The sequence below is a fragment of the Crocodylus porosus genome, unplaced genomic scaffold (genome assembly GCF_001723895.1).
Source record: "Crocodylus porosus isolate Cpor-Errol unplaced genomic scaffold, CroPor_comp1, whole genome shotgun sequence".
Lineage (NCBI taxonomy): Eukaryota > Metazoa > Chordata > Crocodylia > Crocodylidae > Crocodylus > Crocodylus porosus.
In genome coordinates, this window is record NW_017728924.1 from 1856144 (window position 1) to 1872685 (window position 16542).

The window sequence follows — 16542 nt, forward strand, 5'->3', positions numbered from 1 at the left end:
GTCCGCTGCTGGCCCCTCCTGGATGTGTGCCAGCATAATTTTCTCAAACAGCTTGCCTAGGATCGAGGTGAGACTAACCGGCCTATAGTTTCCCGGGTCCTCCTTCCTGCCTTTTTTGAAGATGGAAGAGGGACTGCAGCCTGGCGCACTCGAGGTAGGCATGTGCCAGGGTCTCCCTCTGGGCAGACTAAGCAGGTGTTGGGGGTGTCCGTAAAGCACACCAGATACATGACCGTGGAGATGGCTCCGTGGAGGAGCTGCCAGCTGAGGTCCCTGGGGGCTCGTGGGATCAAGGTGGGATCAGGGTAGTCCACTGGGGACCCTCTCTCTTGCCCTCACCTTGTGTATCCTGCTGCTTGTTGTTGGGGTGGGATGTGAGGATGGGATGATGGACAGCGTGGAGCACAAGTGTGTTGAGCTGGTGGCAGTGGGCTGTTCAGAAGCAGACTGGCTTAGTGTCCCCCAGCTTGCTGAAGTGGTGGGGCAGGGACTGCTGTGGGGCCAGCTGAGGCAGTAGCCCCATGACGAGCTTTGGAGGGCTGGTGGCACTGGGCAGTGGGGACTGCCCTGGAGCAGGACCTGGTTGATGTAGGCAAGGGCAGTGGGTGCCAGGGCAGACTTTACCTCCCACAGTATGTGGCAGGAGCATGGGCAGCTCCAGGCACTGGGCCACAGCAGAGGGATTTACCCTGACATGGTCCAGAAGGGCTCTGACATGAGTGATGTCGGCCAGGATCATACTCTGGCACACCCAGGGCACCTCCATCATTGGCACCACCAGCTGCGGGTTTTTCAGCAGGGGCTTGGCAAGGAGGTCAGCACCCTGGGTGACCGTCCCAAGATGGAAACAGGATACTGGGCTAGATGGATCTTTGATCTGACCAAGGTACCTAGTGCAACCGCTGCTCATGACTACATGGGCCCCACTAAAAGACTGTCTCATTGTTGGGGAGTCTGTTAAAAGTGGGAGAAGAATGAATGACCATCTGAAGGCTAGAAAGACATAATATATGTCATACACACTATTCTGGGCTGGTGTCCAAAACACTCCAGCAGTACAGCCATAAACCTCCAAAGAACCAGACAAAGTTAGCAGTAGTTATTTCCTGTAATAGAGCCCTGAATGGTTTATGGCTTTCCAAACAGACAGTGTGCGCCTCATTATTCTTCTGCACAAACTGATATTTACCAGAAGAAAATGTAAAGATTCTTCATCTTCTAGGAATCTTGAAAGTGTAAGCTAAAATGCATTGCATCAGCCTTACATATACGAGCAAAATGACAAGAATGATAGAAGACCTGAAGGTAGCTGCAGCCAAGCTGTAACATTTTTAAGTGGAAAGAGTCCCACAGTTAATAGAGAGAAAATTACACTTGTCCCTAGCTGGTGTTGTTAGACCTTTATTTCCTCATGTAAGACATCAGCCTAATATTTTAGTTAGAGGAATAACTTCCATGCTCTGCAGGATGACCCTTCTAATGAATAACTTTGCTACTTTGTTGCCTCCAAAAAAATAACAATCATCACTGGTTGCTACAATCTTCATGAATTACCTTGCCAATATTACCACTGATTTCCTTCTCTGACGTAAGATTGACAATATATATGTTGTCAATATGATGTGTAAAAAGGTTATATGAAAGTATCAAAGACTACAAAGTTTAAGAAATTAACTATTTACTAGTAGACAAAAATCTCACCCACACCTTTCCAAATAGAGCACTTTTGGATTTAGGATTTAGTAAATTAGCATTGTATTATATTCCCATTCTGGTTTTGGGCAGAGATTTCCTGATATAGACAACATTTGAACTGGGTCTTCAGAGGCAAAAGGCACCACTCCCTGTTTTATTAACTGTCTGGCAGATGTGGGTATGTATGAAGTCTTGAGAAGTTTTGTTAAAGTGAGGTCAGAGCTTGTAATGACTTACCAGGAGGATGGCAGATAATGGAGCACCGTCCCCTCTCTCCTACCTCTCTCTTTCTCTCCTGCTCCCTTGTCTTCTGCCTTCTAGTTTCTCTCTCTCTATCTTATACTCTGCTTTCTGCACATCCTTTCACGTCATCTGATGAAGTGAACTTGGGTTCACAAAAGTTTGTGCTCCCCCCCCCCAAAATTATATATATATAAAAAATAAAAAAAATGTAGTTCGTTTATAAAGATGCATATCTATCCTGCCTTATGACTTCAGAAGAACACGGCTAACTACCTCTCTCTGCTTATGGAGGAAAATACCCATATCTAGAAGCTGTCATCAAGATATTTATCCTCTCTATACACTCCAGTATTAAGAGCAGCAGGCTATGCCATCCATCTCTAGGCCATGATTAACCTAGTGTCACATTCACATTCTTAACTGTTCGTATCCACCAGTCTTTACCTGGGTGAGTGACTATGATTATTCCACTTGTCCACAATGGAGAAACTGATGACTTGCTGTGCTAGCTAGTCACTGACCTGTATTGTTGTATGTCTGTCTGTTAAGGTGGGCAGCAGCAGCAGCAGTGCATGCCCTATTGCAAGTGTGTCTATGTTCTGCTAATGGAGCCCTTTTTGCTGTCAGTCCTGCAGAGAATGACTGTCCAGATTCTCCTTCCCAAACAATTCTTTTAACATATTACTTTTTATAGCGTCATTCTGTTTTCATAATCTGACAATGGAAGTGCAAAACTCTTTGCTCTGTTATGTGGCAAGCATGTTTCCTTCTCTATGCAATATGCTGCAGAGATGTCCCTGCTGGAACATGCTTCTAAAACTTGCTGCAGGGATCAAGCCAATGATTTAATCTCAGTGCAATGGTCCCAACAGATAAAATATTAGCACTGGGGCACCCTGGTAGTGAGAATTAGCTCTTACGAGATTCCACCTTGGCTAAGGCAGCATGAGTTTGCTATGCTGTAGCATCTGCACAGTCAACTCACTACAGTTCTTTATGGCAGCATAGTACATGTGACTTATCTGGGATATGTAGAACTGGAGAGCCTTGAAAGTTGATATTTCCAGGCTGCAGGAAATTTCCAGTTTGCAGGAAATACTGAAAAAGCCATTTTGTAAATGAGTCCTGCATTTCCAAAATGACATGCTTTCCCAGAGCGTAGACTGTGCAACTGGCAAGAGTGTCAATTGTGCTCATTAGCTGCCACCTCTCCCAGGGTCTGGCAGCCCTCACATGCAGACTGCCTGAGGCTAGGGACACCTTAGCCTCCAGAGTCCAGGGCAAGCTGGCTCCCAGATTGACCATTTAGGAGTTGGGCAGCCCTGGAAACCAGCTGGCCTGGGAATCTGGCAGTGCTTGTATTTCAGAGCTTCCAGACTCTTGGATTTATAGCTGGAAGCCTTAAGAGTGCTGGCTCTTGTTAGACCTCTTGGGTCTTCCAGGCTTCCTGCTGTGGATACAGAAGCTGATCACTAGTTGAAGGCAGGCTCCCAAGTCTTCTAGGCTAACAGCTCTATGGCAGTGACCTTGGAAGTCCTGGACTCTCCCAGGGTTCGTGGGATTCTTGCTCCAGCCAAGGCATCGTAAAAGCCCTGTACGCCCTGGGCCATGCTACAATTCTCTCGTCTTCCAGTCTTCCTGGTGTGATCCTGGGAGCCTGGAATATGATACGAAAGCCCGGCTGGAGATAGGTCTCTGTCTAGGACTGTCAGGTTTCTAGGTTCATGTCAGGTTTCTAGGTTCATGTCATAAAGCCCCAACCCTGTTGCAAGCATGGGAGCTGAGCCCCAGTTAGAACTGGAGCTCCCAGGGCTTTCAGGCTCCTGGTTCCACCAGAGCTGCCTTGGAGCAACAGCTCCCTCGAGCCTGGTCTCCAGTCCTGCTGCAGAACAGTGGACTCTGGTAGCCTCAAATTCCCACAGGACACTAGGCAATGAGGCACGTTCCACAAAACTCACAGAATCCAAGAGATTTAAAAAAATATTTCCTGTTCTTATGTGTTTTCTGATGAAGCTGATCCCTACGTCTAAATTATGTGGGAGCTTTTGTTTCAGGCTCTCTGCATACACTGTTCCCCGGTAGATCATATTGCAAAGGTTTTCTTTGCAACACTTCGGGCTTGAAATACGATTATTTTTCAGTGAAACATGAGATTCTGCTTTCCTTTTGGGAACTTGAGGTTAAGTACAGAAGTTCAAAAAGCCCCTGGTGGAAGCGCTCTATCCCACTTTACTTAAAGCACTGTAAATTCGAGTACAAGCAAACCAAACAAACATTTGCTGTTCGCTGGCTGCTGGGATACCCTGACACCTCCCAGGAGGCTGGTGTGGCCCATCTCCTCAGCCCTCCTCATGCCCAGCTGACGACTGCCAGCAGGGGCTGGAGGAGGGGGAGACATACTGGACCCCTTCTCCTGCAGCCCTCCTGGCCAGAAAGTGGTGCACTGTGGGGCCAGGGCTGCTGCAGGGAGAGAGACTCCAGACTTCTTCCCCTGCGGCTCCCCCGGCTGGATTGCAGTGCTCTGTGGGGTTGGGGCAGCTATGGGGAGAGAGATACCTCTTTACTACCCACTCAGCCAGGCTGCACTCACACCTGGCCAAAAGGGAGGAAGCAGGGCTGGTGTTAGTAACAGCTGAGGGGGCAGAGCTGGCCTGGCACTTGGGCACAGCAAATAAGCTCTAACAGAGGCTAGAGCACAGCCCTGTGCTATGCCGCTGGGGCTGGTGGCAAAATGTGACCTAGCTTAACTTGTGATGGACGTTGTGCACACATTTAAAAAGCACTTGAACAGAACTTTTGTCTTGTACCACATCCATCAAGAGTTAACTTGGAGAGTGATCTGCCATTTTAAAGTGCTCTAAAAGCCATGAATATTTGTTCAGTTATGGCTGTAGAGAGCTTTCTGCATGCTTAAAGCCTGAAAGGCTAGGTACAGACTTACACCTAAGAACTGGATCCTTAACCAGAGGTCATTAATGACTCAGCTTTGACTTTGTACAATATCAGTGTTTGGGGGTGGGGTGGGGAGGGGAGGTGGAAGACAACAGCTGTTAAATACCTGTGCCCACCAAGTCATTCGATCCACAGGTTCCTAATGACATGACTAACTTCAGAACCAGGACCATAAACAGTAGGGCTGTGTGAAGTTTTGGTCCCTAATTCGATCTGGCGGAGATTCAGCCCAATTTGGTGGCCAAATCTCTGAATCTGAATCGAATCAGAGGTCCCTTTAATCTCTCTGAATTGAACTGGAACCCTTTGAATCGATTCGGAGAGATTCAGGCATTCGGCCATAGACACAGCTTTAAAGGTTTTTGTTTTTTTTTTTTTACATACCTCTAGGTAGCATGGGCTTGTGAATGCTGTGATGCTGGGGCGCATGGAGTGTCCCACTGAAGTGCAGGGGGCTCCCCAGTGCGCTCAGCAGCCAACCCAGAAGTGGACCAGAAGTACTTTTGGTCCATTTCTGGGTCTGCTGGGAAGCATGTGGGTGGGCACCCCTGTGGCCCCCCCAGCTTGCTGACTGGTGCCTCCTGGGTCTGGGGGGCCAATTGCTGAGCTGGGGAGGCGGGGGGGAGGGGGGCGCGTGCTCCGTAGCAGACTTGGAAATGGACTGGACGTATTTCTGGTCCACTTCCAGGTTCACCGCTGAGCACGTGGAGGCCCCCCCGCACTCCTGTGGGATGTTCCATGTGCCCCACCATCACGGTGATCATGAGCCATGCCCAATACCTCAAAGTATGCAGAAAAAACTTTTAAAGATGTGTCTGAATCACGGATTCTCTGAATCAGCATTGAATCTTCAGATTCAGATTTGGCCCAACTGAATCAGAGATAGTGATCCAAATCAACAAATGGAAGCACTGTCCCTGATTCAGGCTGAATCCAAATCCAAATTGAATAGGGCCCGCTTCACACTAAATGCAATAAACAGCAAATGCATGAAATTCAGAGTTAGTGTAAAGAGGTGCAATGAAGCCAAATATGATTAGCTATTGTATTTTATTATTATTATATTTGTGTTATAGTAGAATCCAGACACCTCATTGAGGTTGCAGCCTCACTGTGCCACTAGACACTATACCAGTGGGGGCCAACCTTTTTGGCAACTGTGCCATAAACTAAGCCCTGCAAATACTCTGAGCGCCATGCTTCTTCCCCTGCCTAATCTACTGCTCTGCTTTCTGCCTGCTTCCCTATCTGTTGCTCTTCTCCCCAATCTGGTGCATACTGAACCCAGAGGCTGCCCAGGCCAGTGGCCACCTGTTATATGTGTGCTGCTGACTGGCCACCTCTGCACTACAAACATCAAAGAAGCTGTGATTAAATGATGAGTAGCATCAGCCTAAGAAAGGGTGAGAGGGCTAGGACCACACGTATGCACAATATCTGGGACAATTCAAATTATTTACTTGGTATAAATAGATGTATTATGATGGATATGATCATTTTCAGTACACCATATCTGCAGAAACAAATAAATAAACTTTTGCGTAGTGAAACGTCACATCAGGTGAGATACAAGGTCAAAATGAATGCATTTGACTAGAAGGCTGAAAATGTATAAAAATGCAAAACATACACTGAAATGTTAGTTAAGAAATGTATTAAAAATTCCAATTCAAGAGCTGTCCAAATTCAGAATAGTTTCCTGCCTGTAACCCTGTCATCATCTGATCCCAAACTTGATCGTAATTAGTCTTAGTTCTACTGCAGAGAAGCCTACCAAGGCATTTAGTACCATACAATTAAACCGGATATATTGTGGAGACCACAAAAGCAGGGCAGGAACCAACAGTGTCAACTTACTGATTTGTGTTAATCCAAACAAAAAAAATCAACTCTGCCTTTTTCCCTTTGCACATGAGCTATATGATGCAGAGATAGAATATGGGAATAAGTCTTCAATGCCTCACTGACTCACATTTTTTCCTTTAATAGATTTTTCCTAATATGCCATTCCTTCCCACAGAGCATAATGTATTTGCTTTTGGATTGGTATTGGGAAGAGAATAAGCAAGTCTATATTTCACTCCTATTGTTGAGGCTACAACGCAACAGCACTTAGTCACCTAACAGCACCTTGCAAATAAGATTATTGGCCACTGACACACAAGCTTATTATAAGATTACCTTTGACCACTGACACATGTTCATTTAAGGGTGTGATGGGATTTGATTCCCAGTCCCAACAATTGCACCTACCGCATTTTATGTTTTCCAATCCGGGGCCGGGGAGGGTCCCCATGCGAGCTAATCTGCCCCGGGCCCCGCACCCTCCTTGAGCTGGCTCTGGGGCACCTGCCTCCTGTTACCCTGCAGTCCTCCTGCTTGCCCACAACTGCAGGAGGGCTGCAGGGGCTGTGCTGGAGTCCTTCCAGGAGCGCAGGCGAGCCTCCAATCTGCATGCTGGATGAGAAAAGCGAGTGTTGCCACCTGGGACTGGCAGCAGCAGAGATCTTCCCAGCACTGGTCCCAGGGGGCAGCACCTGGCTTCTTTCATCTGGCAGGCAGACTGGGGGGTCTGCACCCCTGGGAGGACTCTGGCACAGCCCCGGCAGCCCTTCTGGGGGTGCGGGCGAGCCTCTGATCTGCCTGCCGGATGACAGGAGGCGGGTGATGCTGGCTGGGATTGGTGCTGATGCCAGTAAGCCTTTCAAAAGGTTTTCAGTTCCCCTGGTTCATTTTGAAGCTGTTTCAAAAGCTTTTGTTGCATTTCAATTTTACTGTTTCAAGCTCAAAAAGCATTGAAACAACTTCAAAACAAAATGCCAGGTGAAATTTTGCACAGCCCTAGCAGTTATTTTGGTGGCTGGTTTCCTGCTATATTGCATCATGAATTGGTTAGGTTACACTGTAAGATGCGATTAACTGGTTAATTGTGTCTTATGTGTAATACCTGCCAGGGGCCTGAATGTTTTAAACTGCACACATATCTTGCATAATTAGAGGCCTTATCGGCTCTCTATGTCAATGGTGCTCAACTTTTTGGCTAAGGCTGTTTCAGATGAAGGATGTGGCGTCTACAGACCTAATCCATCACTGCAGCCCAGCAGGGGCCCCAGTCTGGTGCGTGGGGATGGCCTGGTCAGGGCCCAATCCAGCACATGGAGTTGGCTTGGGGTGTGGCCCCAGCCCCACATGTCAGATGGGGCCCTGACCCCAGCTCTGGCACAAAATCAGGCCCAGCCAGGGTGGCCCTGCATATTGTATTGGGCCCCACCCCAGATCATGGTTTCAGTCCCATGCACAGTGCCATGTCCTGGTCCACAGGACTTGGAAACTTGATGGCAGAGGAGTGGTGGCTACCAAATATCCAACCCATGAGGAGCATTGTGTGTTACGCACGGTCTATGGACCTAGCCTCGTCAGCCTGCGACAACTTCGGATTCACTATTAACACGAAGAAGACTGAAGTGATGGTCGACAAGTTTGTCCATCTAGGCAGCACACACACTCTCCTGTGCTGTCCACATCAATGACGAGTCAACACAAGACTAATGAAAGCTAGCACGGCCTTTGGCAGACTCCGTAAGTTGGTCTGGGACTGCAGAGGCATCAGAACGTCGATGAAACCGAAGGTATACAAAGTCATCATTCTCCCAACCCTCCTTTAAGCCTCCAAAACCTGGACTGTCTACCAGCGTCATGCCAAGAAACGAAACCACTTCCACCTGTGCTGCCTGAGAAAGATACTAAAGATCAAGTGGCAGGACAAGATTCTGGGCACTGAGGTGCTTGGAAGATCAGCTCTCCCCAGTATTCGTACTCTACTGAAACTGGCACAGCTAAGATGGGCCGGCCACCTTTCAAGAACGCCTGACACCAGCTAGCTGAAGAAAATCTTCTACGGCGAACTGTCGAATGGAATACGCTCTTGCAGCACTCCAAACAGGTGGTACAAGGACACCCTAAAAGTGTCCCTAAGGAGTTCTGGCCTTGACCCAAAAGTCATGGAAGCAAATCACCCGTGACCGTCCATCCTGCAGGTCATCAATCCAGAATGGAGCTCTGGCCTTCGAACAGCAATGCACGGCAGAAGCAATGAAGAAACACATGGCCAGGAAAACAAAAACTTCTCGTACCCAGTCCTCATAGCTTTCCTGACCCTGCTGCAGCAGATTGTTCAAGGCAAAGATTGGGCTAATAAGTCACCTACCGACCTAGCCTCCACCCCCTCTTTTCTCTTTCCTTTCTTTTCTTCTTCTTTTCCTCCTCTTCTTTTTTCTCCCTCCCAGTTTCCTTCCCATTTATTTTCTGTCTCCCCCATTTCGCCAGCTGGATGCAGTCATCTTTGCTCACAAAGGATGAACAACACATATAATTTATCTGTACTGTCAACATCAGAGCTGAACACCATGATATTAAATCTATTCATACCAAAGTATCAGTACTGATAGTGGGTTAAAAAACGTTGATACTGGATTAACCCATAGGCTACTGTCAACCGTCAAACCTTCTTACACCCTTTATTCCTTTTAACAACTGACTTTTAGTTGAAAACACTATCAAGGCGTGTAGTGCTTTGTGCCACCTGCAGACTATTTATCATTGCCTGGTGGACAACAGCTCGAGAACCACTGAGTAACCATCATATGATTAGACTGTTTAGTGAAGGAGGGGGGGGAAAATCATTGCTTAAGGGAAATGGGTTTAAAGAGAATCTGACTCCCATAGGCTTAGCTTGAAATAGTTCAGTAAACAATATAAAACCCCAAGAAGAGACTTACTAAGTTTTGTATGACATTTGCAATATGTTACAGTATTTATTAATAGTAAATGCAGTGTTTAATACCTGGCAGAGCCTTGCTTTATCGGACTATTGTAAAACTACCTGTGAGAACAATATGCTAGTAACTAATATTCAACATATGAAGAAATAGTGTAATGTTTTGTGATTTCTCAAAGATAGCTTTTAATAATCTGTACCATAGATACTCAACTGCTCTGGGGCATAAACACTATAGAGAGGAAGTGTTGAGCAGTTTGCTGTTACTTAAATGCTTAAATAAATTATAATTTAAAATGTCTCTTCTCTATAAAAGTTATTATCTTACTGGCTTGTCCTCTGAATTGAACTATGACGGCTCTAGTCTTTTCATTTTCAATGGAGTATCAGCACAGGCATGCGCATTATCTTTTATTCACTATCCACCAAAAAATCCTTCACCATTATTATTGTTCAGGCTCTTGAGATGCTCTCTCATTTGAAGACTCATCACAATAAATTAGGCAGGCTACTGAAATTGCCAAAAGTTTCCGGTGCTGCCACATACAATTACTGGTTAAGAGACAAAGAAGTTAATGTTTGCTTCATGGTGGATAATGCCCTACCTCTTCCTGTTATATGCCTTCCTAATTTTTTAGGATGCTTAAAAAAAAAATAGGGATTTGAATTTCAATAGCAATAACACACACTGAGACTATTTTAACTAGACTAAGCTCGTCGGATCAGAACATAATTAATTGCTAATATTTGTTCCTGTTTACCAAGCAGTAAGTCTGCTATCCAACCAAGGTTGGTGAGGCTATTTGTCATGAAAGGCAAACATAAAGGATCCTAACCTTCCCTAGTTATACATCCATTAGAACTACCGGGATACAGATACACTTAGGTAAGATTTTCTCACAGTTCACTACTACTCCTGCAATGCTCCAAAAGCACTTATACTTCTTCCATCCCTACAGGCTTCCCAAAGATGCAGTCTTCCATTATCATGCAAGATCACACCCTATAGTTTAGTAACTCTGTTAGCCTTCTCACTGGATCCTTGCTGTCCTTTAACTGAAATTAAGGTATGTGATAGTCAAAATGTGATAGTGAGTCTAGACTTATGATAGAAGCTTCCTAAAAAAAACTATAAGGACCCATTAGGATGCAAATGGGAAGGCAGGAAGCAGGGAGATGTGGAAAACTGCAAGGAAAAGAAAATGACAGAGCGATTCCCAGGTCTTATATTCTGTAGGAAAAAAGTAATATGCTGTTACTCATAGTATATATCAGGGGGTGGCTGATGTGCGATATGGGTGCCTCAGGTGACATGGACAGCTTCCCTCCAAACATTCTGAACAAACCCAAAAGATATTCAACTGCAAAATTTCTTCCACTTTTAAAAGATATGAACTATTGCATGGCATCTCAGTCATTCCCTTCCTACTTCAGTAACTGGCACAGCTGCCTAAAACTGCATCTACCAAATGCCCAGATGAGTTGTATGGGCTGAATTAAAATAAAAACACAAACTTTTTTGTGGTTTGAAAAAGTTTCAGCAGCATTTACAACGGCAGGGTGATTTCTCCAGATATTTCTCTTTGTCTTTGATCTCACACCTCAGCAAAGACATTTCAACTTTACCGCCATCTACACTTCCAACATATATTGGCACTTACACCTCTCTCTACATTGAATCTCATGTTTAAAATGTTAGTTGACACAGACTCTAGCCCTACCAAATGCTATAAAAACTTTGCACGAACCTTCTTAGTAAGAATGTGCAAAAGTAGCCACTTAGGACTTGACCTTTGTTAATACACTGTAGAACCAAGTCCCTCAGGACTGTAGGGCAATAGCTTGGACAGAGCCAAGATCCTTTTTGCTCCAAATATGACATTCTTCCCAGCTGAACTAATGGAGCTCTGTTTGCTCTTAGATTATATGGCACCCAGTTGAATGCTGAATTTATTCAACATGGGGGATTACTAGTAATATTTTATTGCAACAAACATTATCAGAAAATGTCATACTGTATCATACCACTTTATGCAGTACGTGGTCAATCGCAACACCAGCTGCTTGAGAGGAAGGTATTAAACTCCTATAGCTAGTAGTTGTGGGGTACCCTGCCCTTCCTTATGGTTTCACCCCGTTTCTTAATATAGTTAAAAACTGGCCTGAGCCCTAAAGAAAGTGGTTAAAAAAAAACCCATCTCCCAGGTTTTCTTGTGGGACTAACTACTATGGGCTTCTATAGATGTGCAGGGATGCAGCTCCAGCATGCTGGAAATACAATGCATCAGAGCAGAATTAACATGCAAATTAACATCCTCCAGCAGCCTCCTGCATCATGTGCATCAGCATCCCTGAGTTGCAACATGGCAGCGGGGCACTTTGAACTAAAGCTCGTTTGATGAGCTTTAGTTCAAAGCACCCATTGTCTTTTTTCAGCATAGGGGAGGCTGATACACATGATATTTGGGCACTTTTAATTAACATGGCTTGCTAATTAAAGTGCCCTGCCCATGCCTCCCAGAGCACGTGTTAAATACCCTGTGAGTCAGGATATGCTGGCTATCAGCTAAATATCCAAGCTCTCTCTGAATATCCATGAACATCATTCACCCCAAAGAGCTCAAAAGCAAGCAAAAATTACATGCTGAGAATACCTCCAAGACCAAGTGGCTGTGGGGTGTAGGATGGTGTTATGTATAGCCTGTGTGTAGTAGGGCACTGTGGGGTGCCTGCCACTTCAAGAGGAGAAGCTGCCCAAGAGGCAGCTTGCAGGTGGTGTGGGGGATGATTGCAGGGTCATCTGATGAGAAGAAGGCCTGCCTAGGGCTTGATAGCCCAGTGCCTGCACCGGTCAGGGAGCCTGGCCCCAAGAACCTGAGGAGAGGAATTCTCTGCAGCAAGCAGCAGGACTCCTGAAGGACCCATGAAGGTAGGAGAAGCAGAAGGACTAGAGAACATTGCCTGGGGCAAAGAAGAAAGGGTTTATGCAGGCAAGGGACCTTTGTTATATGTTAGAATTAATATTTGAGTTACAAGCCTTGAGCCCTGCTGGCGGCAGGCTCAAGGCCTACAGAGAATTCCCCAGCCCAGAAAATGGGCTGAATAAGGGAACAGTGCCCACCAGCTCAGAGAAGGATCTGAGCGGCATACAAAGGGTTTCCCAGCCCAGAGAAGGGACTCCATCAGGAAGCTGAACAGAGGACCCACTGGCTAGGAAGAGTTGGAGTGAGGGATTAGAGCACCTACAGTCTCCGAAAACACTGTGTGAAGGGCTAGGGGTCTGAGGACCCAACAACAGAGGGCTGAGAGACCCAAGTGGGGCTAAGAGAAGTTAACACCTGGAGCGATAACACCTGTGAGGCTTGGGCTGTGGTGTAGGGGAGGCATGGAGCCACACACAATTTGCCCTTAAGGCTATAGGTGCCCTGCAGGGGCACTGCCAAGCCAAGAGGGCCTATTTAGCATAAGAGTTGGATTAAGACTAGTGGGGTCTAGGAGGGACCCGTTAAGGAGTTGATTGGGCTCAGGTTCTCTCTAAGGCTCATAGACATCCTTGCTTACTTAACTTCAATAACAACAAGGCATGGAGGGCAAGCAATTAAAGGAGGGCCACATCAAAGACAGAGTCAGGCAGGAGCCACACAGACATGAGGGGGTATCATGGCTGCTCCTGTGGCATGAACCTGCTACAATGTGGCATAACAACCTGGATTAATTTTGTCCAATCCCATAAAATAAAGCACATTTGTAAAAAGCACCCTGGGATCTTCACTGCCAACACATGGCAAATAGGGGGTTAATGCTTTTACCATTTACTCCCCTTTCCAATACCCACTGCAGTGCGAGTCTAAGATGGTAAAAATGGGCTGAACAGCAGTGGTTTTAATCTCTTAAGTGCTGGCTGCATCAAAACACCTTGCGGGAGTTGAATGTACGGTCCCGTGGAAAGCAGGTAACCAATCCTCATGCTTAAGCTCTTAAGTATTTCCTCAAGCAACTATGCTTGCAAATGACTGAGAATATAAAGAGGCCCCCTCTCTCATTTCCCCCTTCATTCCCTTCCCACAGAATAAATGCTTGCTTCCTAGGACAGTCATTCTGAAAGCATGCTTTGTGTTCAAAGGCTGCCATGGATGTCATGTATTCCACTGGTACAATTAATATTTCTAGCATGCAGCATAATATGCCACCTACAAGAAGTGGTGCTCACCTCTCTCGGTGTCGTAGAGGTACACAAACTTTTCCCATTTGTAATATGTCAAAAGACTCAAGATGGCTCCTTTTAAGGCTGGCCGCATCTGGATGACAAACTGCACATCTGCATCTGTTGGGAAGCTGGGGGTGATGAAGGATGTGTGCAGAGCCCCACAAAACGACGTCAGTGTGTTCATTGACATCTGGTCATAGAATCCAAAGATGGCATAAACTCCTCTGGAGAACTGTGAACAAACTAACAGAGAGGAGATGGAGCTATTAGAATCTCAGACCACCATGAAACCATGAATAATTCATGAAGAGAAAAGATACATTGCAGTTATGCAGTGGCTAAGTGCTCAGGCATCAGACTAAGGAAAGCAGCAAGTTTCAGAGTAGAGGCTTTTCCCCCCTCTATCCCCAACAGAATTCACTTTGCCTGAACCTTCAGTTGTTTAAATTTAGAGACACTGTTGGCTCCCACACTGCAGCTAATCTCAACCAGCAGGTACCATCACAAAAAGGTAAGAGATCTCTGAAACCTTCCAGCCTTTTATCCTAGAGCTGTACTGCATCATTGGCAGCTCTATTTCTTCTTCCCAAAGTTCATCATAAACGTGAAATCATCCCTCCTAAAGAGCAGAGGGACTTTTCTTGGGGCAAAACTCTCCAATGACAAAGCAGCTGTGTGAATTCCCAGCCATCATATGGACCCGGGCAATTAATCCCATGCATGCAATGCCCCTTTTTTCTTGTCGTCTGTGAAGATCATTACAAGTCAGAAATCGGACAAAGTCTCTGGTGTTCTTATGAGCTGCTGGCCTCTTTCATTTACCACAATGGAAGGAATTCAGATATACAATAGCTTAATGTGATTACCCTCAAAGGGCACATCTACACATTCATCAACACGCAGTGGCTACTGCACATTTAATTAAGTACTTGTATGAATCAGGTACTAAATAAATGCACAGTAGCCAGAGTTACTGCATGGTAGTGCCAGTGAATGCCTTTTAGTTATGCTACTGCACAGTAGCCTAATAATACAGTGCAGTAACGTATTAGCACTGTCTGTGCTGTGACGTGCTACTGCACAGTGTTATTAGGCTACTGTGCAGTTAGTGTATCATGTAAATGAGCCCAAAAAGTAGCAAAAGAGAGGGGTGATACTCATGGAAAGCTATAACCAGATATTGGGATTCATTTATGTAAAAACAGATAGTGACAGCACAAGACTATTTTTTAGTCACTTATACTTTTACCACCATCACAGGGCACCAAGCTGACACACCAAAAGACATCCCTCCTCCTGCAACAAAGGGGAAACCACATGGAAAACTTTACTTTTCCTATAAGGGAGGCTTGCAAGCTTCCCTAACCCCTGACATAACTCCACTTTCAAGCCCCTCAGAATCATGAACCATCAGATCTTCAACAAATCACAGGTTCAGAAGTAAATATTGCTTGTCCTGAGCCTCTGGAAGATGAGATACCTTTGCCATGCAATCTTGGAAAGCCACATTTAAGGAACAACAGGCACATTTCTCTTGCTAATTGCTTAATGAAAAAAAGTGGCCACTTGAGTAGGAGGTAGTGGCTAAAAGTGTCTCCCTTTTCCCAAAAGATGTCTTTTATGTAAAGCTGTTCTGGTTGCTCAAAAAAGAAAAAGAAATCATGGCAAAAAGAAAACTTCACCTTATTTAATATTATAATGAAAGTAATACTTGTGAAAGGTCCTATAAAAATGGCTTTGAGACTATATACCGTTTCCATCAAGAGAGCAGCCATGGCACCTGCAGCAAAAATACTTCTTCACCACATGCACCAACCCTCATCACCCAGCAGAGGCCAGTCATGTCTGAAAAGCAGGTGGACAAGACAGACATGTACACGGAGGCCTGTGGGCCAATGTCTCAAAGCAAAGTTGGAAAGCCTATTCTGATGATCCTTCCTTATTGTACCATTTGGGTCTCTCCTAAGACTGCTCAGAGGTATTGTTTTCCAGTTACAGCAATGGTGTTTTTGTGATGTATGCACTCATTTACTAGGAAGTGGCTTGAGGACAGCCACCAGATGTTACCAGCTTTGTGTCTACTGTGCTGGGATGAGCTCATGTTTAACATGAGCAAAATAAAAGATACTATTAAAAGGTATGATGAATTTTATCCCACTGTGTTGTAATTATCCACCAGTCTTTCCATGTTATTTGAAAACAAACATTGGACCCCAGTACTGAGATACGCGATCCTTCACTTGAATCATGCTATATGCCTCAAAGGCTCTACTTTCAATTACATTAGTAATTTTGGACTTGTCTACCAGTAATTGTTATGGAGCTGCTGGCCTGCCTAGACTACTTTGCCTGAAAAAAGCTTTCAGAGCAACCTTCACCCTTTTATTCCATTCCTTCACAAAATCCACATGCAGAGTGCAGACTTCTTATGGTAGGAAATGATGCAGGCAGTGAGGAGCACAGCCTGGCAGCTTGGAGAGCTGCATATAGCTGGTAAGTCTGGTATAGTGCAAGGGGAGGTGGGGGGGGAAAGGGTGTGTGGCCGGGCAGATCAAGGCCCCCGTGATGAGGGAGGATTTGGGCTGGGGCTGGGGTAGGGCGGAAGTGGGATGGAGCTGTGGCTTGTCCAGGGGGGCAACTCCCACCACTGCTCCCGCTGCTTATCTGG

The 16542-nt window shown here is 45.7% G+C and overlaps 1 protein-coding gene across 4 annotated transcripts in view; it reads right to left on the bottom strand.

The window, feature by feature from the left end:
* The window catches only part of GRIA3 (glutamate ionotropic receptor AMPA type subunit 3), a 217077-nt gene that overhangs the window by 152638 nt on the left and 47897 nt on the right, over window positions 1-16542 (bottom strand). For all 4 annotated transcript variants that reach the window (XM_019540185.1, XM_019540183.1, XM_019540186.1 and 1 more), the window contains exon 3: window positions 13878-14117. In XM_019540185.1, coding sequence (XP_019395730.1) covers window positions 13878-14117 — 240 coding nt within the window. The remainder of the gene's footprint in view (window positions 1-13877; window positions 14118-16542) is intronic.